General features: G+C 41.7%; 2 protein-coding genes across 10 annotated transcripts; one reads left to right on the plus strand and one right to left on the minus strand.

Annotated features, from left to right (window-relative positions):
* The first annotated feature begins 1,055 nt into the window (after positions 1 to 1,055).
* Positions 1,056 to 8,187, plus strand: LOC126373666 (autotransporter adhesin BpaC-like). 5 transcript variants are annotated; one of them, XM_050019892.1, is made up of 3 exons: positions 1,069 to 1,171; positions 1,557 to 6,322; positions 6,704 to 8,187. In XM_050019892.1, exons 1-3 carry the CDS (start codon positions 1,145 to 1,147, stop codon positions 7,932 to 7,934), a joined length of 6,024 nt encoding a protein of 2,007 aa, XP_049875849.1. In that variant the 5' UTR covers positions 1,069 to 1,144; the 3' UTR covers positions 7,935 to 8,187. The 5 variants fall into 5 exon arrangements, with proteins under 5 accessions (XP_049875846.1, XP_049875849.1, XP_049875848.1 ...); XM_050019891.1 differs by having other exon boundaries at positions 1,557 to 3,855; positions 3,940 to 8,187; XM_050019893.1 differs by having other exon boundaries at positions 1,557 to 3,592; positions 4,109 to 8,187.
* Positions 8,188 to 8,205: 18 nt separating this feature from the next.
* LOC126373668 (protein gooseberry-neuro) lies at positions 8,206 to 25,305 on the minus strand. Of its 5 annotated transcripts, none has more exons than XM_050019899.1 (6): positions 24,503 to 24,572; positions 23,519 to 23,691; positions 19,159 to 19,299; positions 16,565 to 16,673; positions 10,092 to 10,288; positions 8,206 to 9,129 (listed from the first exon to the last, which is right to left on the minus strand). In XM_050019899.1, the coding sequence occupies exons 2-6, from the start codon at positions 23,606 to 23,608 to the stop codon at positions 8,401 to 8,403; spliced, it is 1,266 nt and encodes a 421-aa protein (XP_049875856.1). In that variant the 5' UTR covers positions 23,609 to 23,691; positions 24,503 to 24,572; the 3' UTR covers positions 8,206 to 8,400. The 5 variants fall into 5 exon arrangements, with proteins under 5 accessions (XP_049875856.1, XP_049875855.1, XP_049875854.1 ...); XM_050019898.1 differs by lacking the exon at positions 24,503 to 24,572 and adding an exon at positions 24,830 to 25,305 and having other exon boundaries at positions 8,207 to 9,129; XM_050019897.1 differs by lacking the exon at positions 24,503 to 24,572 and adding an exon at positions 24,830 to 25,305 and having other exon boundaries at positions 8,250 to 9,129; positions 23,519 to 23,686.
* Between the last annotated feature and the right edge of the window lie 287 nt (positions 25,306 to 25,592).

Below are 25,592 nucleotides of genomic sequence, written 5' to 3' on the forward strand. Positions count from 1 at the left end.
GAATGCAAACATTGTAATCTGTGAGATAAGTTCTGTGGGCGAACTCGTGACTTCATCCTTAAATGCGTAATTTTTGGCTGACCTTCGTTCCTGTTTGGGTCAAAAGACTAGTTATGCCTATAAATTTAATATGACTATATAGTATAGTAGTGTAGCGTAGTGTAGGTAGTATGCTAGTCCGTTGGTCTAACACAAAGCTCGGTGATGTGTGGGTACCTAGTTCATCTTGTGTACCTCTGACTACTCCGATTGGGATATAGTTGTTACCTCATGTTATGTTATACGAGTATAGTTGTACTCTTCTCCTATGGTAAGACCTGAGAAAGTCTATGGACTTGGAACTGCAAGTGCTTTGTGTCGTTTATAATTGACTAGCATGATGTAAATAACTATAATTAAGTATGTATTTGTTGTATTCTTAACGTGAAAAGACTTTATTGGCAACAAAAACATTAGAGGTTGTAGTAAGATATATACTTCTTTTTCATTTACTAACTAATTTTTTTATGTAAAATTATTTACCCTACGAAATCACATCCTGCGCAAATTTCCCACGCTTGATTGTGATATTTTTGCATCATGGAGCACAATAATTATGATATGCCACCAACATGAAAGCAGAAAGGTACTAATTGTTTTACTTAAGTGAGTATTTATTATTTTTAACGTAAGAATATAATATTTTGAACATGTTAAGATGCCATCGAGTTAAAAGTTGAAAAGATAAATATAGAAATAAAACTGTATCGTAAAACACCTATTTAATTATCTATTTCCACTTCGGTCTAAACTAAGCCAGCCCGTTTCCGTTCATAAACGCATTATGATATTTATAACTGTCGTGCAAATATCCGGTTGTTTGTGCCATTCAGTACTTTCCATACTACTGCAATATTACGTCCATTATACTGTTTGTTTTGACTCAGACGTCGCGAAAACATTTTGTTTGAGCAAGACTTCGCTAGCAGTTATCTCGGCAGCTCTCATTATCTAACGTTATCTACGCTAATAGCTGAACCAAGTATAAAAGGATGCTTAAGAGGAATTCGAACCAAATTCTAACGAACGAGCTCATTTGAACACGTATTTAAGTGTCAAAACGACGAACGAATTTCGCAATCGATGAGAGTGTAAAATAATCAACATGAGGACTATCTATTTGTTTCTTATTGTAAGTAGGATAAATATTTTTATTAAGTACGTTTCCGAATAAGTAACTCATATTTTAGATAATCTTGTGTTTTAAGTGGTATTTGATTCTAAATTTTAGTGCTGTGATAAAATTATGTGAACCGCTAGGACGTTTGTTGATAAATCGGAATGCGTCCAATGCGACTTGCGAATGCGACACTTGAATTTTGGGACTTTTATATTGATTTGATGAGTTCTGGCAATGTCATGAGTGATCACGGGCGTGATCGCATTGCGGACTCTGAACTCACGGATTGACGACTACAAGCTACTTGGTTTAAGAAAAAAAAATACATTATGCATGATTAATTAAGTATTTTTAACAGTAATTTAATTTTATAACATGTTGTCTTTATATATTCCAGGTTTGCCTCTGTGCAGTGAGCGCGAAATATTTACCTGACGAAACAATCTCTTTAAGAGCATTGTTATGGCGTGAAGAGCGGTCGGCCTCAGATGAGTCCGCGGTCTCCAAAGAAGACGACGACAATGACAATAATTCAAAGGAAAGGAAGATTAGGGAAGAACATCTTAAGCGTCTCCAGAAAATAGAAAAGGAAAGACGCAAGCATGAGGAAAAACAGCGAAAAGAACAAGAAAAGCGAGAAGAGGAAGAAAGAAAACGTCAAGAAAAAATTGAAGAAGGGCGAGTAAAACAAGAAGAAAAACAGCGCAAACAGCAGCTAAAACGAGAGGAAGAAGAGCGTAAACAACAAGAAAAGAGAGAGAAAGAACAACGCAAACTTGAAAAAGAAAGACTGAAGCAAGAGGAGAAAGCTGCCAAGGAAGAGCGTAAACGTCAAGATAAGATCAGGAAAGATCTAGAGGAATTGGAAAAAGAAGCCATCGAAAATGAGAAGAAGCAGGTTTCAGCTGAATCAGTTGAGAATCAGCAATCAGTTGATCTTGAAGACATATGGAAGAGCCACGTCTACGAAAAGTATGGTTTAACTCCCACTAGTACAAAGTTGGAAAAGAAGGCTGCCATCCGTAGGTATTTACAAGAAGAGCTTGGCATCAATGCTAATAGCACGAAGACTGAGAGACGCAAGGCTGTCTTGAACTTCATTCAAACTAAATTGCAAACCACTGAAGCTTTCAGAAATCATGTGGTAAGCCATGTGAACGCTGTAGGTATTCAACAACTTCAGGCAAAATTGGAAAAGAAAATTGAGAAGCTTAATAATGAATCAGCACTGCTGCAAAATATCAGCCTGCCATGGGCTCCAATCGCTCAGCAACACATTGAAGAAAAGAGAACTATTCTTCAAGGTATAGTCAACTTTGTGTCCAATATTTTGCCTAACTGGATTACCGGTGGACAGCCTTCTACTGGAGCTGCGCAGTCTCCAGTGCCTGCTGGAGCACAAAGTGATGTGATGGGATCAAACAACGCTGGTTCAGGTCCTGCCGGTGCAGGCTCTATTGGGACTGGAAGTAGCAATGTCAGCCCTGCAGGCCCTGGCTCCAACAGTGCTGGGTCTCCCGGTTCAAGTTCTGGAGTAGCTGGGTCAAGTGGTGTAGACTCTGCTGGTTCAGGCGCTCCTGGATCAAACAATGCTGTAACTGCCGGCTCTGCCGGTGTTGCCCCCGCTGGTGCTGCGCCTGCTGGTGCTACCCCCGCTGGTGCTGCTCCCGCTGGTTCTGTCTCCGCTGGTGTTGATCTTGCTGGTTCTGTCCCCGCTGGTGCTGTTCCTGCTGGTGCTGCGCCTGCAGGTGCTGCCCCTGCTGGTGTTGCTCCCGGTGGTGCTGCCCCTGCTGGTGATGTCTCATCTATCGGAAATGCAACTGGCTCCACTACCACATCTACTGGCGCTGCAAATGGGTCCACAGGGGCTGATGCCTCGTCTACTGGTGCTGCTGTTGGCTCCACTGGCGCCTCATCTACTGGCTCTGCTGGTGCTGAGGCCTCGTCAACTGGCTCTGCGACTGGCTCTACTGGCGCTAATGCGTCAACTACTGGTGCTGCAACTGGTTCTTCTGGCGCTGATGCCTCGTCTACTGCTGCTGCAATTGGCTCCACTAACTCTTCATCTACTGTTTCTGCTGACGGCTCCAATGGCGCTGATGCCTCATCTACTGGTGCTGCTACGGGCTCCACTGGTGCCTCATCTACTGGTTCTGCTGGTGCTGACACCTCGTCAACTGGCTCCACTGGCACTGACGCCTCATCAACTGGCACCGCTGACGGGTCCACTGGTGCTGATGCCTCATCTACTGGCGCTGCTACAGGCTCCACTGGCGCTGATGCCTCATCTGCTGGCTCTGCTGACGGATCCACTGGTGCTGATGCTTCATCGACTGGCGCTGCTACTGGCTCCACTGGCGCTGATGCCTCGTCTACTGGTGCTGCTACGGGCTCCACTGGTGCCTCATCTACTGGTTCTGCTGGTGCTGACACCTCGTCAACTGGCTCCACTGGCACTGACGCCTCATCGACTGGCACCGCTGACGGGTCCACTGGCGCCGATGCCTCATCTATTGGTGCTGCTACCGGCTCTACTGGCGCTGATGCTTCATCGACTGGCGCTGCCACTGGCTCCTCTGGCGCCGATGCCTCGTCTACTGGCACTGCTACAGGCTCCACTGGTGCTGATGCTTCATCTACTAGCTCTGCTGACGGATCCACTGGTGCTGCTGCTTCATCTACTGGCGCTGCTACTGGTTCCACTGGTGCTGATGCTTCATCTACTGGCGCTGCCACTGGCTCCACTGGCGCTGATGCCTCGTCTACTGGCACTGCTACAGGCTCCACTGGTGCTGATGCTTCATCTACTGGCTCTGCTGATGGATCCACTGGTGCTGATGCTTCATCTACTGGCGCTGCTTCTGGCTCCACTGGTGCTGATGCCTCGTCTACTGGTGCTGCTACGGGCTCCATTGGTGCCTCATCTACTGGTTCTGCTGGTGCTGACACCTCGTCAACTGGCTCCACTGGCACTGACGCCTCATCGACTGGCACCGCTGACGGGTCCACTGGCGCCGATGCCTCGTCTACTGGTGCTGCTACCGGCTCTACTGCCGCTGATGCTTCATCGACTGGCGCTGCCACTGGCTCCTCTGGCGCCGATGCCTCGTCTACTGGCACTGCTACCGGCTCTACTGGCGCTGATGCTTCATCGACTGGCGCTGCTACTGGCTCCACTGGCGCTGATGCCTCATCGACTGGCACCGCTGACGGGTCCACTGGCGCCGATGCCTCATCTACTGGTGCTGCTACCGGCTCTACTGGCGCTGATGCTTCATCGACTGGCGCTGCCACTGGCTCCTCTGGCGCCGATGCCTCGTCTACTGGCTCTGCTGACGGATCCACTGGTGCTGCTGCTTCATCTACTAGCGCTGCTACTGGCTCCACTGGTGCTGATGCTTCATCTACTGGCGCTGCCACTGGCTCCACTGGCGCTGATGCCTCGTCTACTGGTGCTGCTACAGGCTCCACTGGCGCTGATACTTCGTCTACTGGTGCTGCTACTGGCTCCACTGTTGACTCATCTACCGGTTCTGCTAGTGCTGACGCCTCATCAACTGGCGCTGCCACTGGCTCCTCTGGCACTGACGCCTCATCAACTGGTACCGCTGACGGAATCACTGGTGCTGATGCCTCATCTACTGGCGTTGCTACAGGCTCCACTGGCGCTGATGCCTCGTCTGCTGGCTCTGCTGATGGATCCACTGGTGCTGATGCTTCATCTGCTGGCGCTGCTACTGGCTCCACTGGTGCCTCATCTACTGGATCTGCTGGTGCTGACGCCTCGTCAACTGGCTCCACTGGCACTGACGCCTCATCAACTGGAACCGCTGACGGGTCCACTGGCGCCGATGCCTCATCTACTGGTGCTGCTACCGGTTCTATTGGCACTGATGCTTCATCTACCGGCGCTGCTACTGGCTCTACAGACACCTCATCAACTGGCACCGCTGACGGGTCCACTGGTGCTGATGCCTCATCTACTGGCGTTGTTACTGGATCCACTGATGCTTCATCGACTGGCGCTGCCACTGGCTCCTCTGGCGCCGATGCCTCGTCTACTGGCTCTGCTGACGGATCCACTGGTGCTGCTGCTTCATCTACTAGCGCTGCTACTGGCTCCACTGGTGCTGATGCTTCATCTACTGGCGCTGCCACTGGCTCCACTGGCGCTGATGCCTCGTCTACTGGTGCTGCTACAGGCTCCACTGGCGCTGATACTTCGTCTACTGGTGCTGCTACTGGCTCCACTGTTGACTCATCTACCGGTTCTGCTAGTGCTGACGCCTCATCAACTGGCGCTGCCACTGGCTCCTCTGGCACTGACGCCTCATCAACTGGTACCGCTGACGGAATCACTGGTGCTGATGCCTCATCTACTGGCGTTGCTACAGGCTCCACTGGCGCTGATGCCTCGTCTGCTGGCTCTGCTGATGGATCCACTGGTGCTGATGCTTCATCTGCTGGCGCTGCTACTGGCTCCACTGGTGCCTCATCTACTGGATCTGCTGGTGCTGACGCCTCGTCAACTGGCTCCACTGGCACTGACGCCTCATCAACTGGAACCGCTGACGGGACCACTGGCGCCGATGCCTCATCTACTGGTGCTGCTACCGGTTCTATTGGCACTGATGCTTCATCTACCGGCGCTGCTACTGGCTCTACAGACACCTCATCAACTGGCACCGCTGACGGGTCCACTGGTGCTGATGCCTCATCTACTGGCGTTGTTACTGGATCCACTGATGCTTCATCTACTGGTGCTGCTACTGGCTCCACTGGCGCCGATGCCTCATCTACTGGCGCTGCTACCGGTTCTACTGGCGCTGATACTTCATCGACTGGTGCTGCTGACGGCTCAACTGGCGCTGATGCTTCATCTACTGGCGCTGCTACTGGCTCCGCTGGTGCCTCATCTACTGGTTCTGCTGGTGCTGATACCGCGTCAACTGGCTCCACTAGCACTGACGCCTCAGCAACTGGCACCGCTGACGGGTCCAGTGGTGTTGATGCCTCATCTACTGGTGCTGCTACAGGCTCCAATGGCGCTGATGCCTCATCGGCTGGATCTGCTGACGGATCCACTGGTGCTGATGCTTCATCTACTGGCGCTGCTACTGGCTCCACTGGTGCCTCATCTACTGGATCTGCTGGTGCTGACGCCTCGTCAACTGGCTCCACTGGCACTGTCGCCTCATCAACTGGCACTGACGCCTCATCAACTGGCACCGCTGACGGGTTCACTGGCGCCGATGCCTCATCGACTGGCGCTGCTGACGGCTCAACTGGCGCTGATGCTTCATCTACTGGCGCTGCTACTGGCTCCACTGGTGCCTCATCTACTGGTTCTGCTGGTGCTGACGCCTCGTCAACTGGCTCCACTGGCACTGACGCCTCATCAACTGGCACCGCTGACGGGTCCACTGGCGCCGATGCCTCATCGACTGGCGCTGTTGACGGCTCAAGTGGCGCTGATGCTTCATCTACTGGCGCTGCTACTGGCTCCACTGGTGCCTCATCAACTGTTGCTGCTGGTGCTGACACCTCGTCAACTGGCTCCACTGGCACTGACGCCTCATCAACTGGCACCGCTGACGGGTTCACTGGTGCTGATGCCTCATCTACTGGCGCTGCTACAGGCTCCACTGGCGCTGATGCCTCATCGGCTGGCTCTGCTGACGGATCCACTGGTGCTGATGCTTCATCTACTGGCGCTGCTACTGGCTCCACTGACGCCTCATCAACTGGCTCTTCCGGTGTTGACGCCTCATCTACGGGCTCTGCTGATGGCTCCAATGGCGCCGATGCCTCATCCACTGGTGCTGCAACTGGCTCCGCTGGTGCTGATGCCTCATCTACAGACTCAGCTGGCGCCGACGTCTCATCAATTAGCTCTGTTAACGGCCCTAATGGCGCTGATGCCTCGTCTAATGGCGCTGCTGACGGTGCCACTGGTACTAACGCCTCATCTACTGGTGCTGTTGATGGCTCCACTGGTGCTGATGCGTCATCTACAGGCGCTGCTACCGGCTCCATTGATAACTCACCTGCTGGTGCTGCTACTGGTTCCAATGACGTTTCATCAACTGGCTCTACTGGTACTGACGCTTCGTCGCCTGGCTCTGGTAACGGCTCCACTGGTGCTGATGCCTCATCTACTGGCACTGCTACTGGCTCCACTGGTGCTGATGCCTCATCTACTGGCTCAACCTCAACTGACACTTCTGCTGCTGGCTCCACTGGCATTGAAGCTTCATCTACTAATGCTGCTACTGGCTCGTCTGACACTTCATCTACTGGGGCTGGTACTGCAGATTACGCGAGCACTACTGGTTCGACTGATTCAATTCTTGCGGGTTCCGAAACTGCAACTGACGGACCTGTCAACGCTGACACTGCCGATGGGTCTGCTACTGACGTAAGCGCTACCACCATAATTGCTGATGGTACATCTGCATCTAACGACGCTACTACAGTGTCATCTGACGCAGCACTTGAGACCAGCACTTCGGTTGTACCTGGCTCCCAAGTGACAGTAACTGATGCTGTTCCTGAGCCTGTTCCAGCAGCCAACCCGGTAACCGACGTGCCGACCGTCATTGCTACCGATGCCACTATTGTTATAATAGAAGAAACACCTGCTATCGAAGCTAGCGCCGTGAACACAGAAGTCCAAACTGACAATATTCTAGTAGATGCTGCGACTGTCGCCCCAGAAACAGTAGTATTACCTGGAGAAGTCGGAGCTTCCGTCATTGAAGTGACCGCCCAGTAATCGTTATCTGTTTTTAAATATCGAATGTTTGCCATTGTAAATTATACTGAGAATGCTTTTATAGATAAAAAATAGTAGCTTTTTAATAATTTAGTTTTATTTATCGTTTAATGTTTCAATAGGCAAGTACTTTAATTTATTGTAGAGCTGTTACAAAATAATCTCAAAATATGTATGATAATGCGTTTTTATACCATCCTTAAAAGGAATTAAATAAGAAAACTGTAAATAAATAAATTTATTGCTTTATTCACTAATGACTTTTCTTATTTTATTTACAAATGTTTGGTTTTAAGAAGGTATTAATTTAAATGGAATGCACTGAAGAGGTAATGTCTCAAAAAAATATAGAGCTAGCTAATAATTACAATACTTGAAAATCTTATGATTAGAGAAAATAATGTATAAATAAAGTTAACAATCTAATTTCCCTAAAAAATAACTTAAAATTATCTAAATCAATATGTCAAATCCAATATTTGTTGGCCGCGTTAGGCGGATTTGGATAGTTATGTTGAGTAAGTGGGTCAGGTATATTGGGGAAAGAGTAAGGGTCATTCATATACTTGTATTCGCCAGACAATCCAGCTAGACTCATGTTCAGCGTGTTATGCGATGGACTCCAGTTAGATGATGGAGATGGGTCTACTGTAACTTTGGAATAATCAGTAGGAACTTTAGGATACTCGTTATTTGGTAACGTCTTTGAATAATCTTCTGCGGGCACTTTTATGAACGAATCTTCTCTTTGTTCAATTCCTTCTTCTGTAGTTCCTTTATCTTCTCCTTCAGTTTCTTTGGCCAAGTAGTTGATGGGTTTGTTGTAGACCTCGTTGCTAGAATACCGAGGATAATCATTTCTGGGCACCGCTGCGTCTAATATTTGGCTGTGTGACGGTCCGTTTGCTCCCGAAACGAGATGACCGAAAGTGGCTCCTGAAGTGCTCGGGAAGGCAGCGTTTTGAAACGCTTGGTTCAGATGTTGGGATTGAGCCATAAGCTGGTTATAATTGTATTTTTGGTGATGCCATGAATCAGGGTGTTGAGGGTGGTGCTGTGACAGAGGAGGAATTTCTCCCGAGGGGTAGGGGCAGGGTATTTGGGGCATTGGTAACGTGGAGTAGCTAGCTAGACTAGGGCTGGTATTTGAACCAGTGTGTTTCCGTAGCCGTGCCCGCCGGTTGGAAAACCAAACCTGAAAAAAAAAAAACTCATTTCAATATTATTATATAACAACATATTTCTTTCAATAGATACTAATTTATTTCTGAGGTGTTCTTCTTCTTCTTATCGTGTGAGTTGTGGGGTGGAATACCAGCTTCATCAACACCAGGGTTATGATTGAGTCGCCAAAGGCCCCTGACATGGCTCATGTAACGATTACTCACTTACATCAGTAAATAGTAACCAGGACCAACGGCTAAACGTGCCTTCCGAAGCACGGATCATCTTACTTTCGGACAATCAGGTGATCAGCCTGTAATGCCATAACAAACCTAGGGATCACAAAGTCATTTTTGTGATATGTCCCCACCGGAATTCGAACCCGGGGCCTACGGATTGTGAGTCCAACGCTCAACCACTGAACCACAGAGGCCCTCTGGGGTGTTAAGAAGCCACATACAATCAATTAATCTTGAAAAAAATATTGCAATTTGACATTTGACAACTACGGTCTGACATTGTCGATTTTGTTAGTGTTGATTGATATTATCCTATATTTTTTTGACCTTTTATTGTTTCTATTTTCACATCGACATTGCTGTATTTTTTTATGTTGTTGCTTACATATAATACGAGTATTTATTCTAAATTCCATGTATTAATCTCGCAATTTTTAAGTTGACATTTACGTATATCTCTACAGTTACATACATACATAAACAGCCTATATACGTCCCACTGCTGGGCACAGGCCTCCCCTCAATCAACCGGAGGGGGATATCTCTACAGTTGTGATTCCTAAATTGTAATTTGTGATTTATTTATTTTGTAAGACATTCCAACACAATGTATATTGTTTACGGAATAAATTAAATTGAAATTTGCGCATGCTCTTTTGAAATTGAAATTTGTCAATTAGCAATATTGCTTTTTTATATAAATTGCTTTGATATGGTTTTTAACCCCTCCTGGTGCAACGTTGTAGTTTTTTACCTGTATGCGGGCCTCAGTGAGCCCTGTTTGTAGAGCTAGCTCTTCTCTAGTATATACATCGGGGTATTGAGTGCGGTGGAAGGCCCGCTCCAGAGCATCCAGCTGCTCCCCGGTAAATGTGGTGCGTGATCGCCGCTGCTTCCTCTTGAGGGTCAACCCTGGCTCCGACTCTATGTCAGACGAATCCGATTCTCGGCCTGCGGGCAACATAATTAAATTTTATTAACCTACTAATCTATTCGGGCGAGGATTTTTGAGTCTATAATAAATAATTCTCTTAGACACAAACTATTCGGTGCAATTTGTCTTCATCTCTTTTTTTCGAGACACGCGTTATTTATTAACGGAATGTTTTTTGTGAAAACCCACATCACGTATTAATTCAGCTAAATCAAGAACCGTCAGACTCGCGGCTTGCGGGCCGGCGATCTCATTTATAAATCGGTAGCGGTATCCTACGGAAACAGATTAAAAAATGGCTTTAACAATGCACGCACAGCTTTGCCCTTAAAACTGATTTTAAAAAATGCGGCTTATATTAATAGCCTTTTGAAAGAAGTCAAAATTGAATGAGATGAAAAAATAGGGGCTCAACGTGGCACGGTATAAAGAACACCCAGCGCGGCGGCGCGTTTGTCGGCGTCTTTGCCGGTCGGGTGACATTTTGGCACCATTCAATATTTTGGTGTCGCGATCTGGATTTATGACACGTAAAAGGAAAACGCAAGTTAATGCGACGCGCGAGCAAGATCTCCTTTCAGCAGTGAGGCTTCATTAAAATTAGATCCTTATGAATTTTATTTCGAATTATTCCTGTACCTGTCCTGCCTTATGTTTCAGTGTGTCATAAACATAAAGGACATATATATAGACTAGACTACTACTACTAGACTACTACGACTAGACTAGAATCAGAAGTAATCAAGGAGAACTTGCAACCACGACTAGGTTATGGATTTTAGTTTTTATTTTATTTTTAAAGTTCTTTCATTCTCGTATCATTAGGCCAATCGTATTTGACTGTATTGTTTAGTGTGTTCTCGGATCATTAATTAGACCATGATTTATTTACAATTCTGTTCACAATCATTTTTGTATCCGTTGCAATAGCCATTAATCAATAATAAACGGAAGTGGCGTATTATCTGTCGTATAGGTGTAGGAAGAACCATTAAAACACGAGCCAATATAATAATCTAACAAAGGCAGCGATACAAAATAAAAAACGTGTATTGTAATGAAATGATTTACATTGCTCAAATTCCCTGGCTGGCTCGAGACAGGGACAGATTTATTTTTCCTTTTTTGTTCCGAGTCCTGATCATAACGTATGAGACCAAATGACTCAAGTATATCGATAATACAAAAGAAAAAGGGACTTAGTGCTTTAAAACGGCATCGTAAAGTCGAGTTTGATTGTTATTTTGAGTTTCGGAGTGCTAAAGCAAAACTATGGAGTCTTTTATGTTGGTAGAAAGGCGAGAGGTTTATGTGAGAGAGGCGGGTATGAAAGAGCGAGAGAAACTTTTGCGATTGCCGAAATGTGACCCCGTGAAGACCGCGGCGCGCCTCAAAAGTCATAATTTGGGAGTTGAAAGAGCAGCGGCGGCGGTTTAACACCTTCATAATCTGGGTTCATTAAAGCCGGCGGGCCGGGCTTTGTTTCAGCAAGTTGTTGCGATGTTAACAGATGGCCGGATTAGCGGAGCTGTGAAGGCGGGGGCGAATGCATTCTTATTTCACCTCGCCGTAGTTATACAAACTCTCACCCGGAATCTTCCCGTTAAGCATGGATAATCGCGAATAGTTTGTCAAAAAGATACGCCAGATTATTTTCACGGTAGAGCAGAATCCAAAGCACTTGTTGTTGTCCTAGATAAGGCCCTTACATCGACTGTGATTACACACTCCATTTATTAAACAAACTTGATTATTCGTTTATTGACTCGGAGAAAAAACTGCGTTGCGCTCTTTAGTTATAAATAACAAACTATTGGTGGTAAACTGATAAAAGAGCTGGACAAGTGCTAGTCCGACTCGCGCGCCGATGGTTCCGTAGAAACTGCCGCAAATTAAAACACATAATAACGGGTTCTTACCGCGTTTAAAGTAGAAATATGAAACTCCCGATATTTCGACACTGTTGCAAGTGCCATGATCACGAGATGACTGATGAGATTGGAGTGGAGTAGGTAGATCCATATTTTTCTACGGGCAGACATATCTGTCTACCCTCTTTCTTTGCCGCAAATTACCAAACATAATCTAAGGGAGTCTTTGCCGTAGAAAAACTATTGTCTCCTTACATAGACGTAGGTCGCGATTAGTTTACCAACTGAAAATAAGTTGGCTATCAAAAAACATATTTTTTTTGTAGAAAAAGGACTAAAAATGGCTCTATCTTTGAATTGCGTTGATTTAAGAGCTTCCCCTTTTATAGCTTTAAACGACCACAGACAAGTAAGTTAAACAGTAGGGGTAGGCAGGTATTAGTAGATGTTAAATTCGCCCGTAACCTTACGGGTTCCCGAGAAAAAGGGTATTGACAGACAGACGGACAAACCTATGGACGGATAGACAGACAACAAAGTGATAAGGGTTCCGTTTTTCCTTTTATAAGTTCGGAACCATAAAATGAGAAAACTTCTTACATGTTTTGCTTGTTTGGTTTAGAAGACTTTTTGCTGTTATTTACTTTTTTAAATAACTAAAAGTGAAAAATAATTTGATAAATAACCAACGTAACAATTTCGCTTCAACGATTCAACTCTCAGCATGTACTAGTGTACGTTTGATTGCACTCTATTCATTGTCGACACATTTCAGTTCCATTCGTCCTCTTCCGGAGGGTCTCGTGTCTTTATGGGAGGCCCTTTTTGAATAATGCGATGAGACAAAATTGTGTTGAATACAACGCGAGGTAATAAATGCCCTCTAAATAGTTGTGACGCCAGGCGTGTTAGACGCGTTAGTCAAGGTATACATGGGACCAGAGAAAGTGACAAGATTTCTTTTTGAGCTCTCAAAAGCCGATGTTTGGGTATTTTGTTGCAATATTGTATTTCTGACGGATTGTAAGTAGATTGATCAAATTGCTGAATGTTGACACATCTATTTTGATTTATTTAAAAAAGTACTTTTTTGGAACAGGTATTCAAAGTTTTCTTTGCTTACTCGTAATTTTATTTAATTTTCTGTACATCACTAAAAACGATTTGAGGAAACTTCTAAATCGGAAAATGCGTTCTAATTTCAGACCTGGGGGGTTAAAAAAGCCACATCAAAGCAATTCATCTAAAAAGCAATATTGCTATTTGACATTTGTTTGCATTGCGCACTTGCTTTTGTATGCGCAAAAGATTTTTTAGATGAAATTGCAATATTGCTTCAAAAAAAAGTTTTTGCGCATACAAAAGTGCGCAATGCAAACAAATGTCAAATAGCAATACTTGTTGCTTTTTAGATGAATTGCTTCTGCAGTTTTAAAACTTATTAAAAATGTTAATGTTCTGAATTTAAAATTTTGATACTACCAAAACTAACTTAGTTACAGTACAATAAAAAACTCTGTTACGTCACGATAATATTAAGCTCAATCGAGTAGCAAATGGAACGTGCTTTGCGCGTGAGTGTGTAGAGGCTCCTTGCGACATTAGTTGATTCTAACGACCGATGTTATTAAACAAATGCGATCTCTTATCGTGCTCTTTTGTTTTGCTCCGAGAAAGTCGACTGAAGGATAGGGCTGAACAACTTATGGTTTATTTAAGAAGAATATTTAGTTTGGATAATTTTTGGTTTTAGTCCCTTCTAGCCGGCATGGTGCCTGATAATGATCATGATGATGTTGTCTACAAGGTATTCTATTAGATGTTCATAATACTGTCTTCTCCTAGTCACTCCAGAGTGCTGAGCCGATTTGAACGTACTACAAAGACAAGCGTATTTACCTCTGGCCATACCACAGTCTGCAATAATTGGGCGAGACTGTGGTCAAAGCCAAACCAAGTTGGTATAAAATAAAATTACTTATGTATCAAAGTTTGCCCACCAATGTTGTACTAACACGCACATATGCCTCTGACAGTTTACATATACCAGCCATTCGGTTAATGTTTGTTATGTACGAATGTGGCTTTATTACAATAGCTGTAATTTGGACCGAGAATTTATGCAAGCGGAGTCTGCCTGTCGTTAGGTGCGACTTAATTGCATGAGTGTCTGTCGAAATTGTTAGGTACGAATACAGAATAGTCGACACTGAAATACCCGTTAATTGCATAAACTTACCAATGTGTAACGTATATTTGAAATACTACCCTACTTGAGTAAAAGAGAGTACTTTGTTTTGAAAATAGGTAGGTTCGAGACTTCTGTAAAAATAGTTGCAATTTCTCTAGGACTTAAGCGAAGCGTACTTCTAATTAAGCTTCTTTTGTCTTAAAACTTAAGAAAACCTTTTGTTCTTTTAATTAACTAGGTGCTTAGTACCTCTAGCTATTAAAATGAGTAGAAAGGACTACAATTGCTTAAAGTACAAAAAGCGCCAAGCGGCTTTGCTTTAAGGGAAGTCCCGAAAGCGACAGGTATCGGCGCAGCTCAAAGCTACAATTAACTTTGTCGCAAGTGGGCGAATAGATGTATAATGCAACAATGGGACAACAACCAAAACATGTTACGTCGATTGTCGCGTTTTCAGCACTATCGAGCTGCACCGCAGGCGACCGCGGCGCACTTTGGCGGCGGACCGCACCACATACAGCCAAACACGCCGCCGTCAAACAAACTCCAATAATTCACAAACCAACAACGACTTAGTAAGATTTGTGTGCGGAAATTGATTTTTTGAGCGCACCTCGTGAGAAAGCTTTGACAGGTTGAGGCTATTAACGAATGTGAATGGGATGGGAAGTCTTTGTGCAATATTTTGGGCGTCTGATAGCCGCGAAGAGATTGCGCATATACGGAAGTTGTCCTATTACGTTACGTAAAGCAAATGTTGCAAAAATTGGCGATGAAAATTGTTTTTGTTTACTACGTCTGTATATATATGTTGAAAACGCTACTTTTTATTAGTTAATTGTATACATACCATTATGTCCTTGTTACGACGTGAAGAATATCAATAATGATTATCAATAAAGACTAAAAAATATTTAACATTTTATTGAAATTCTATTCCTCAAAAATACTATCACGGGGAATTTTCCTTTAAGAATAATATAGGTACCTATATTGCGTTTTTTTTATTAGTTATTAGAACAGTTACAGCTTTTATTCTGAATTTCTCATTTGCAGCTATGAACTTATAAAATATTCTTCATATACTTATGAAATATGCTAAGTTTTTCATAGAATGGTTATTTTTATCGCCCATCAATTTCTCGATAAAAATGACATGGTAGAGATAAGGCATGATCTTATGATCATGAAAAGAGCTCAGTTGAGAACCTATAAATAAAGCATCTTAATGAGAAATAAAGACTCTCTCGAAATAAATATCCTGATATACAAGTATGACCTTAGAAAATGTCGATAAGGTAAAATAAACCTGCTTAACTATGTCTATCAATCTGGATTGGTCTATCAATATCTAGACTCAATATACTTTCTTTTGTTTTTCGTGTAGTTAGATCTGCGTTATAATACTTAGGATGTTTATATGTTTTTCCCGGGACAGTTTAGCTTTAGTTTCTAAGTTATCGAGCTAAATAGACTAAGCTAAGTCATGTTACGTCAGGAAGAGAAGCTAGAATTTCACCTGGCTTAGTTAGAATTAGTACATCCTAGTGCATTCTGGTGGAATACCTCAATGTGGCCTGGATTCCTCTGAGAGCTGTCTCGTGTAAGATGCATAGGATTATGCACTTACCTAGCCTTAGAACTGGCATATGAGAGCCACATGCCACCTACGTAAACGGATTTAGCTTAGCGATCTTCCTCAAAGCGCCACGCGATTTGTGCGGAATCAAAATAATTGACGTATTAAATATAGGGTAGATAATCCTTTTATGAAACATCAAAGCGTGTCTAAGGAATTTGTATGACATATTGTTATTTTTTGACGTGACTTATTTTAGATTTGTCTCATACGGAATTCCATACAGTAGCTAATGCTACTTGGCCAGAGAAACGGTAAGCGCTGACTTTGTAACATAATGACTCTTTAGTGGAAAACTTACTCTAATATTGCAGGTCAATGCGATATCGAATCGCGCTGTGAGAAAAGTCCCAAATTAAAATTACTTACATTAATCCTAGTGCTGTACAGATTTTACTTGAATTATTTAGTTACTTGTCAATTCTACATAATCCTAATGGCAAAATGGTTAAGATTTGGAAAGTAGTGTTTAATAAGTTACGTTAACGAATGTAGGAATGTTTATTGTAATAACTCGATCGGGAGAGGGATGCCGCTACTCTAATTAGTCTGGGGAATTCACAATAAGAACACAATGACATAAGAATCTCACCTCCAAGAATGCCGTCGATGCTGTAATCTTTCTTCCCATCTGGGTCCCTCGCGCCCCCGCGCAGGAGCCGCGAGATCGACGAGATGCTGGGAGGATCCGACACGCCCTCCTGGAACCACACGCGATTGTCTCAGCCTCATTACGACAGTAAAAAAAACAAAGCTGTCAACGCCTTTTTTATCTGTGGCCTAAATTATCCGGCTTATTGGACGACCGCCCACGAGACCGCCGATTAAAAAAGTATTGTTCTATTTTTAAAAACTTGCTCTTTCGTAATTTGATTTGCATTTGGAATTATCTGTTTGGAATATTAAATAACTTTTTATTTCAAACGGGTTTTTATACCAATTTTGTTTGTGATTTAATTTTACCAGTTATCTACTTACTTCTGAACCTTAATACTTATTTCATTACAATCTTATTGAAACCTTTGTATTTCTAAAAGCAATCATGTTAGTCAAACATACTTTAAGATAACTTTGTGCTTCAAGTTACTAACTTGAATATTAGGAAAAATGTTCTATTTCTGGCTTTCCGCAGGGAAATAGGTAAAAAAAATCAATTTTTTATAATAATGGAGAATGAGTTACTTGAGGTTAATTTAAAAATAGAAAAACATTGTAAAAAATAGAATTACCTATTAGGTTTTTATTTTATAAGAAAGTTTTCCCATCCGCTACGGTAGACGTGATAAGATAAAACAAGATGTATGGGAACCTACAGTTTAGCGATTGGACACCGGACGCCTAGAATAATTGAAATAATTCCATTTCTAAACAATAACTTTTTTGGCTCAAAGTCTTTAGTCAAATATCAGCTACCTTATATTAAAAATACTGCTATAAGGAAAAAAAGTTTTCATCATCTCTATAGGGTTATCTTGTTTTTCACGGGGTCTGCCTATCTAACCTGAAGATATGGCAGGTCCGGTTTTTTACAGAAGCGAAAGCCTGACTGACCTTCCAACCCGAAGGGAAAAGCTATACCAATTACAGGATAGGTTTGGATTTATGTGGGTTTCTTCATGATGTATTCTTTCACCGCTGTGCCTATAATAATCAATTAAAATCCAAACATGAAATCGAAAACAAATTCGAAAATCATTAGTTAACAATGCGAGTCACGCGTTGTTCTAGACAGGCAACCACGGCTGGGAAAAAGAAATGTTTTCTCGTGTAGAAATTCATAATTATTATATTATATACAAGGAAAAGATTTCCTTTAATAATTCCCTCAAAAAGATAATAATATGAATATTGGTTGTTTGCAAAAAAAAAAAAACGTTTATATTCCATTCGATTGCTTGCGAGATCATGACTTGGGGTTTCTGGAGCGGACTAAAGAAAGCTTATTTATGCGTTTGAGTTTCTCAATAATTCAATCACCCAATTGTTTGTAACCCTCTTTTTAGTATTTTTCTGCTGGTTTGCCAGGAAAGGAAAAAATGTGGGCTTTGGCTACTTCTCAATTCGAAAATGTTATGGAAGTCCGATAACCTGCCGTCTTTTTTATTTGGAAAAGATCACCAAGAAAAACGACAGTCGAATATAATGTACGAATAGTATTGACAGTCAGTATTGACAGTAGTCGAATAAGATTGACATAAGGTGACATGTCAATATTGTATTCGATAACACTGTCGTTTTTCATAATCGTTCGCAACTTGGTTAAGGTCTCTATTATCTCCATCATAATGCACTATCTAATCTACATTGGTGACGGGCTGTGCACCAGGGGGGTTAAAATGGCCACGTCGAAGCAATTCATCTAAGAAAGCAATATTGCAATTTGACATTTGTGCGCAATGCAAACAAATGACAAATAGCAATATTGCTTTCTTAGATAAATTGCTTCGATGTGGCCATTTTAAGCCCCCTGTTACTCCTGTTGCCATATTCACGTTAGGACTTGTATCAAGAAGTATTCTTGATGTTCTGCTTACTGTTTGTCTGCTCTGGCATGAGATAAGCTCACAACTATTCCCAATTGCGGTAACCAAGGCACATCCATCGCAAGATGAACTGAGCCACGTTCACAGAGCTTTTTGCTAGACCTACGTGATATGATAGGTGGCCGTCTATAATGGTTGAGCCAAATGTGCTGAGTTGTGCAACTTTGTCAACGTATATAATTATGTTTATTTTAGGTGCACGTATATTGTTTATGGACTAATAAAGATAGTATGACATAAAAGTGGAAGTTAATTAAGCAGAGGATGTACAATTAGTGAGTTTTTCTTAAAGATTAAAACATTATCTTTGGATTCTACCTATGGCTACAGTTCCATGAAAATAACTTTCGTTAATCTTGATAGATAAATTCATTCTTAATTGTTTTATAAAGTGGGTTATGTTTCTTTAGTTTACAAAAATGTTTAGATTCAGTCCTTTTCGTAAATACAAAGTGGGCGATGTTGATTTTAAGATGATTCTTATGCGTATCATTTTCATTTTAGAATGAATATTAGGGGTAGCTGCGATTTGTCTTATGCCCCCTATTCACAATCGGCTATTTCAATAATAACTTTAACCTTTTCGTTAGGGTCTTTGGACCTGACCTTTTATGTATTTCAATTTCAGTAATGTGTTTGTTACCTTTATCAGCTTCTCTCGGATTTCCCAGGAGAATATCCCCGGGTTCTGGCGTTTGAGCTCCTCAATCCTCGCCTCCACTTCTGGCGTGGCCACTCTCGGCTTCGACCCGCCAATCACGCCCGGTCTAATGGATCCGGTCTCCTAGACAAAAACACCATCCATAAGTAAAATAACTACTTGTTAAGGTTGAGAGACGCTATGTCATGCATTGTATCCGTTGCGACGTCCGAATTTTTTTGACGTGACTTATCATAGATTTGCCTCAAATGGCATTAACTACCTGACCGGACAAATTGACAGCGCTGGGCCGGGTAAGTACCCGGACGACGTTTGAGCGATGACGCTTCGTTGTTCTGCTTCGAAGCGTTTTGATAACATAAACAGCCTATATACGTCCCACTCCTGGGCACAGGTTTCCCCTCAATCAATCGGAGAGGGTATGGAGCATACTCCACCACGCTGCTCTGCTGCGGGTTGGTGGGGGTATTAGATTTCGTATTTTATTGACGTGTCACGACATCGGAAATAAAAAGAAGTCCTACTTACATAGGATTATCGGATTGTCACATCGTATGTCAGCTTTCACGTTAGTATCAAAGTGAATTAGGTTCAGATCCCTAGGAATGAAATACGAAAATTGGACTGACTCTAAATGAAAATCTAGATTGAAACTGAATGCCAGGATTCTGCCATTGTGAGGGTATTCGCGAGTTGATTCTTCAATTATTAAGTTAATTTAATTTAGTTTAGAACAGTGATGATTTTGTATAATATTAATCATTTGTTTTCTAGGTACCTATAAAGGGAAAAGTGTCCTATGTTCGGGGTAATCTCAATGCTACTCGTTCTCTTTCGATTACAATCTACATTTCTTCAAGAAGTCTTTATGTAAGTACATATATATACTTTACTAAAATGTCATGCTGGAAACCTGAAAGTACATCAGGGTTTTTCCGATTCGTACGCGTTGTCAGATTTTTTGTCTTGTAATGATTTATAATCACTATCACACACCGGATAAGTTCGATTTTTGTTTTGTTCACATATTTTGAAAAACTGCGCGCGTTTTTTCTAACACCGTACATAAGGTGACATCTGAATTTCTCAAAATAAATTAATCAAAAGTAAACCTTGTTCTGTGATGGTGATTATAATATCATACAAAACTGAAAATGCTGACAGCGCATACTATTCTTAAGAATCCGTATTTGTTAGCAGCATAAGTGTCTGTTAGGTCTGATAGGTTTTGGAAAAGTAGGCTATTATCAAGTGAAATCTGGGGGCACGGGAGTGCCCGCGCCAAGACGAGTAAAACTAATATTATATTACAAATTAAATCAAAACAATGTGGGGATACAGTTCTCAGTATTACAAACTTGCGTTTTTTTTTCTCGCAGTTTTTTCTTATAGAGTCAGTTGTCCTCCACCTCGCGCTCCCATCGCACGCCCGTAATTATTCAGTTGTAATGTTTGTTAACGAGTAAGAATAAACTAAGTTTAGTACAAATTAGTAACTGCTTCTGTGGTTCAGTGGTTGAGCCTTGGAATCACGATCCGGAGGCCCCTCCCGGTGGGGACATATCACAAAAAATATTTTGTGATCCTAGTTTGGTTAGGACTTTACAGGCTGATCATCTAATTGTCCGAAAGTAAGTTGATCCGTGCTTCCGAGGGCACGTTAAGCCGTTGGTCCCGGTTACAACTTACTGATGTAAGTGAGTAATCGTTACATGAGCCATGTCAGGGGCCTTTGGCGGCTCAATAGTAACCCTGACAACAAGGTTTACAGGTGTATTTTGATTTATATAAAAATGTTTTTTTATATTATACTTTACTGGCCTTGTTTTCAAAACTAATTTCTGTCCTTTATGGAACGTTTTTACCCGTGGTGGTGGTATTTCCTATCAACAGGCAGAGGTTAGGTTAGGTAGCGTATGGCGTAGCTAAATGCTTCCTGGAGTGAACAATCACCATTGTAGCCCGCTGATTGTCGGACTGTGGTGGTGAAAACGAACCTTCAGGCTCCGGTGAACATGCCTTCAATGGCATTGTCGATACAAACATGAGCCTTTGACATTCCTCAAGTGGGGTCGGGCAATTAACAAGAGAGAAAGAGACAGGCGTTGTTAAACCTAAATACAAATCTAGGCTTAATATTTTGGCTGTTTCGTAAAATGTGTGAATGCATTCAGATTAACAAAGAAAAATTGTAAGATATAAAAATAATTGAATCAGATTGTACACTTTACCTGCAATATTACGTGTGTTAAATGTGTCATGCATGCTTCATAAATAAAATTTTATGATTTACTTACTATAAATATGTTTTAAGTATAAATCATAAAATTGCAATTTTTATAGTTATGAAATCAGCCATAACGAAAATAGAAAAGAGGTATTTTTGGAAGGGAAATAGAATTGTGGCAACACTATGACAATTATTGTTGAAATGAATGCGTGGGTGAATCTCGTGCTGTGACAGGTTCCAGGCAAACTGGTTATCAATGTTTACTATTATATAACACCGAACAAAAGAATCAATCAACATGTTTCGATAATCTATATATACAACTTTTGATTGATGCGACAGCAACCAATTTTATTTTCACCAAATCACTCCATTAGTTGAGACACGATTTTGATTATGCCATTAACTTAAAAGTGACTTTGAAATGAAAAGTTATTATACGTAATAAATTAAATTTCGAAAAAGTTTAATTTTGAAGTAATTTAATGCTTTGCTGAAATATATTTTCAGACAATTTCGAAATGGAATCTAAGTTTGCAATTCTATCATTATGCGTCTGAATTTCGATTTCAATCGATTTTTAAATTAGAAGTATGACATACCTAATAAATTTAATTCCATTGCTTTTTTGGTATGAATGGAATCTGGAAGATTAGTTGAAGCTTTTATTATTAGTATTGCTCTAGTTATTTTGTTAAGAGTTATAGTGGACAATGAAGTACAATAAGTAGAAAATGATTTCATAAATTTTGTAATATCTTTGTTACAAAGCGGGTTGGCTGTTTGTCTATTCTTTAATAAAGTCTGCGGCTCCCGTTTAAACAGGGTTTCAAAGAAACGTGTTTGCCAGATTTGAAGCGGGTTTTGGAATAAGTAAGTATGAGGTTTTGACTGGATTCACTCACGTCATGGGGAGAGTTTATCATATTCCTTACTCTCATGAAATATATTTCAGAAAATTCTCTTTGACATTTATTATTCCCATCTAATGGCGCTAGCCTTCTTTGTTTTTCTCTTCCACTTCGCTCTATCGGAAGTATATATTATATTGCTAACCCACAATAGATACTCGTGGTGCAATATTTGTTTAGTCTGTAAGCAGCTGCTTATGTGCTATGTTATAGAAAAATAACACACGAAACTGAATACATTGTATAATGTATGGAATTAGTGGTGAAAAATAAAAAGCTTTTTAGCAAGGAATGGTAGGAAAAACAATTCCCTTCACCAATGGAATACAAACTACTTTTTTAATAGATATAGATTTGAAAAATATCAAAGTAGGGATCAACTAGATTTTACTCTACCATTGGTCAGCTAATATATATGTATGGGTGTATTTTTTCTTCAATTAAAACCGATTATAATATAATAATTATTTGTCTTAGAGGTAGGCAATATCCACTCCAATCCCTCATCATCACCAGCCCATTAACGTCCCCACTGCTGGGGCACGGGCCTTCCCTATGGATGAATAGGGAGATCGGGCATAAACCATCACGCGGGCCCAGTGCGGATTGATGGTTATTAACAACTGCTAATGCAGCCGGGACCAACGGCTTAACGTGCCTTCCGAAGCACGGAGGAGCTCGAGATGAAAACTTTTTTTTTTGTGGTCACCCATCCTATGACCGGCCTTTGCGAAAGTTGCTTAACTTCAACAAACGCAACCCGAGCGCGTTTACCGCTGCGCCACCGAGCTCCTCAACTCCAATCCCTATATATGATATATATACTTTATACTGATTTAAATTAATTTACTATATTTATTAACTTATAGTACCACTGCCCTATTTTTCCTTAAAAAGTAACATGGAGAATGCTACACCGACGACCGTGGCTCTTAAATTAGTGATGATACTTATAATAACACATCGATATCAAAAGTAGGTGCAGGTAGCTGCTAAAAACCCTGTGATGACTGTCACCAATGATTGTACAGGAGATAGATAAGCACTCGTTGCTTTTTGGCGCTCTCCATTTGTGAAGCAAGCTGATGAACCAGAGGACCACGGTGATTATGCTGTTGAAGTGTATTTTAAATCTAATCTTTTTAATCTATGTGCGGTGCTGATATTGGGTATGTGGTATCATGAAGTAATAGATGCTCACCTGATACCGGTTGAGGATCTTGGAGACGCAGCCGTGCGAGACCCGCAGCTGGCGCGAGATGACGCAGGGCCGCACGCCCGCCGCCGCCATCTCCACTATCTTCAGTCGGATGTGGTTCGGCAGGGGGCGCCCGTTGATGAACAACCCACCCAGCTGGTTCACTCGTCCCTGCCCTGACAAAGATAATTGGTCTAAGGAAAGAAAGGAAAAAGTGAGAAAGATAGATATGTAAGTATTTGTTTGGAACATAATTTTGTATATTTGAGAAATATCGTCTCGTTCCTTCCCTTCCTATCAAAAGTCATCATTAGTCTAAGGAAAAAAAGGAAGAAATAAAAATATGCCAAATCATGATTTGGTATATTTGTCAAAATAAGATGTAGTTCCTGCGCTGTTAAAGATAATTGGTCTATGGAAAGGAAGGAAGAAATAAAAAATATGTAGTAATTGATTTAAGCCTCCGGTTGATTGAGAGGAGGCTTGTGCCCAGCAGTGGGAATTACTCGCATATAGGCTGTTTATGTTATTTAATGTACCTATTTGATTTAAATACAATATTTTGTGTAGCTACATGATAAAAATTGTGTCGTTCAAAACAAGCAAGATATAAGGGAGGTGACTATTGGAATGTTATATTACGTATATTTTAAAGTGTACGTATATATAGTGCATGCCGTAAAAATACTTTTGAGAACATAATTATAATAAATGGACTGTACTAAATTGTTTTTTGAAGTGTATAGTTTTATTACTTATCTTCCAATCTATAAAGTACATTTCATATTAATTAAAATAAAATATAGCGCTTTGATTCTACTTCTTATTTGTTAAAATAAATTACTATTATTTATTGCATAACAATAAAGCGTGAAAACTTATAAGAGCAAGAGTTTCTGAGCCTAAACGTTAATAAAACATATTGTTTGGTATTATATTGGCGTTAAATGGAAAATAATAATATAAGTTATAAAAGTCTTTACTTACACAAAATTTAAGACATTGTAGAGATCTTATAATTCTCAAAAGGAAATGTACTAAGGAACTTAAGTTCTGAAGGAAGCTCTACACGGAAGCCGTAGGAATTTCTTTGCCGTTACAAATGTACTAAATATAAGTTTTCTGTATGTATTATCGTTATTTCATAGCAGCTAAGGTTAGTGCTTTAAATTTGCTTTAGTATTATACAGGTAAAAATAAACATATAATACTTAAAACGTCATACACGAGCCGTATTAGTTAAAGACGGAAAATGTTAGTTTGCTCAGAAAGAAACTTTATTAAAATAATAATTACTTAAATATCCTTACCTACCCACACATCCATACCATTTTGGTGGCGTTCCATAATGGTATGGTATAATGTTTCCATCAACGATGATTCACATTCAACTAATAAAGTCCACTGCGACAGAGCATGTCTCTGGCACCGACTAGCGAGCCTCCGACAAAAACTTGTAAGCTCCGCACCGTCAAAACATTAGCACCGTAAAAACGTCACAAATAATGATAAATATCTGTTTACATTAAATTAAGCGGACGAGAACGAAGCACATAATTTAAATTGATTATCACCCATTTGTATTTACATAATTAAAACGACATGTTTAATTAATTACGATGTCATAAATATTGTGCTCGAAATAAATATTTCGGACGACGCGTTCGGTTGTAGACGTCAGGTTTATGCGACTATAGCCGTGAAGCCTATCAGGCGGCGTAGGTTTTTTTTTTTGGAAAAAGATCGATAGATCGCGTTATCTTTTTTTTGCGCGTGAGTGCAGTAGAGGAGGTTGTGTGGTGGACTGAGAGTGGCGGTGTGTGCGGCGGGGAGGCGCGGTTGTGTGGGTGAGCCTCGGAGAGGGTTCGGAGGGCGCGCGCCTGTGCGCGTGAGTGCAGCTAACACTCCCACTCGCGCACGCGTACCGCGCACCGCGCCGCTACCACCATCTTACTGCCGCCTGCGGACCAAGCCCGGGGTACTTCAAAGTCTACCACACCATATTACTTGATTAATTTACGATATCTCTAACGATTTATCGATGTCTACTCAATGCGACTAGTTTATGGCTTTACTA

Source organism: Pectinophora gossypiella, chromosome 16, assembly GCF_024362695.1.
Source record: "Pectinophora gossypiella chromosome 16, ilPecGoss1.1, whole genome shotgun sequence".
In the NCBI taxonomy this organism is placed as follows: Eukaryota; Metazoa; Arthropoda; class Insecta; order Lepidoptera; family Gelechiidae; genus Pectinophora; species Pectinophora gossypiella.

What these genes read in the sequence shown, in the direction of transcription:
- LOC126373668 (XM_050019894.1), bottom strand. Translation starts at nt 24,886, where the DNA reads ATGGAAACATTATACCATACCATTATGGAACGCCACCAAAATGGTATG. An exon ending in AGATCCTCAACCGGTATCAG is followed by an intron (nt 19,300 to 23,518) that starts GTGAGCATCTAT and finishes GTTTTTGTCTAG; the next exon opens with GAGACCGGATCCATTAGACC. An exon ending in TCACTGAGGCCCGCATACAG is followed by an intron (nt 9,130 to 10,091) that starts GTAAAAAACTAC and finishes TTTTTTTTTCAG; the next exon opens with GTTTGGTTTTCCAACCGGCG.
- LOC126373666 (XM_050019889.1), top strand. Translation starts at nt 1,145, where the DNA reads ATGAGGACTATCTATTTGTTTCTTATT. An exon ending in CTATCTATTTGTTTCTTATT is followed by an intron (nt 1,172 to 1,556) that starts GTAAGTAGGATA and finishes TATATATTCCAG; the next exon opens with GTTTGCCTCTGTGCAGTGAG.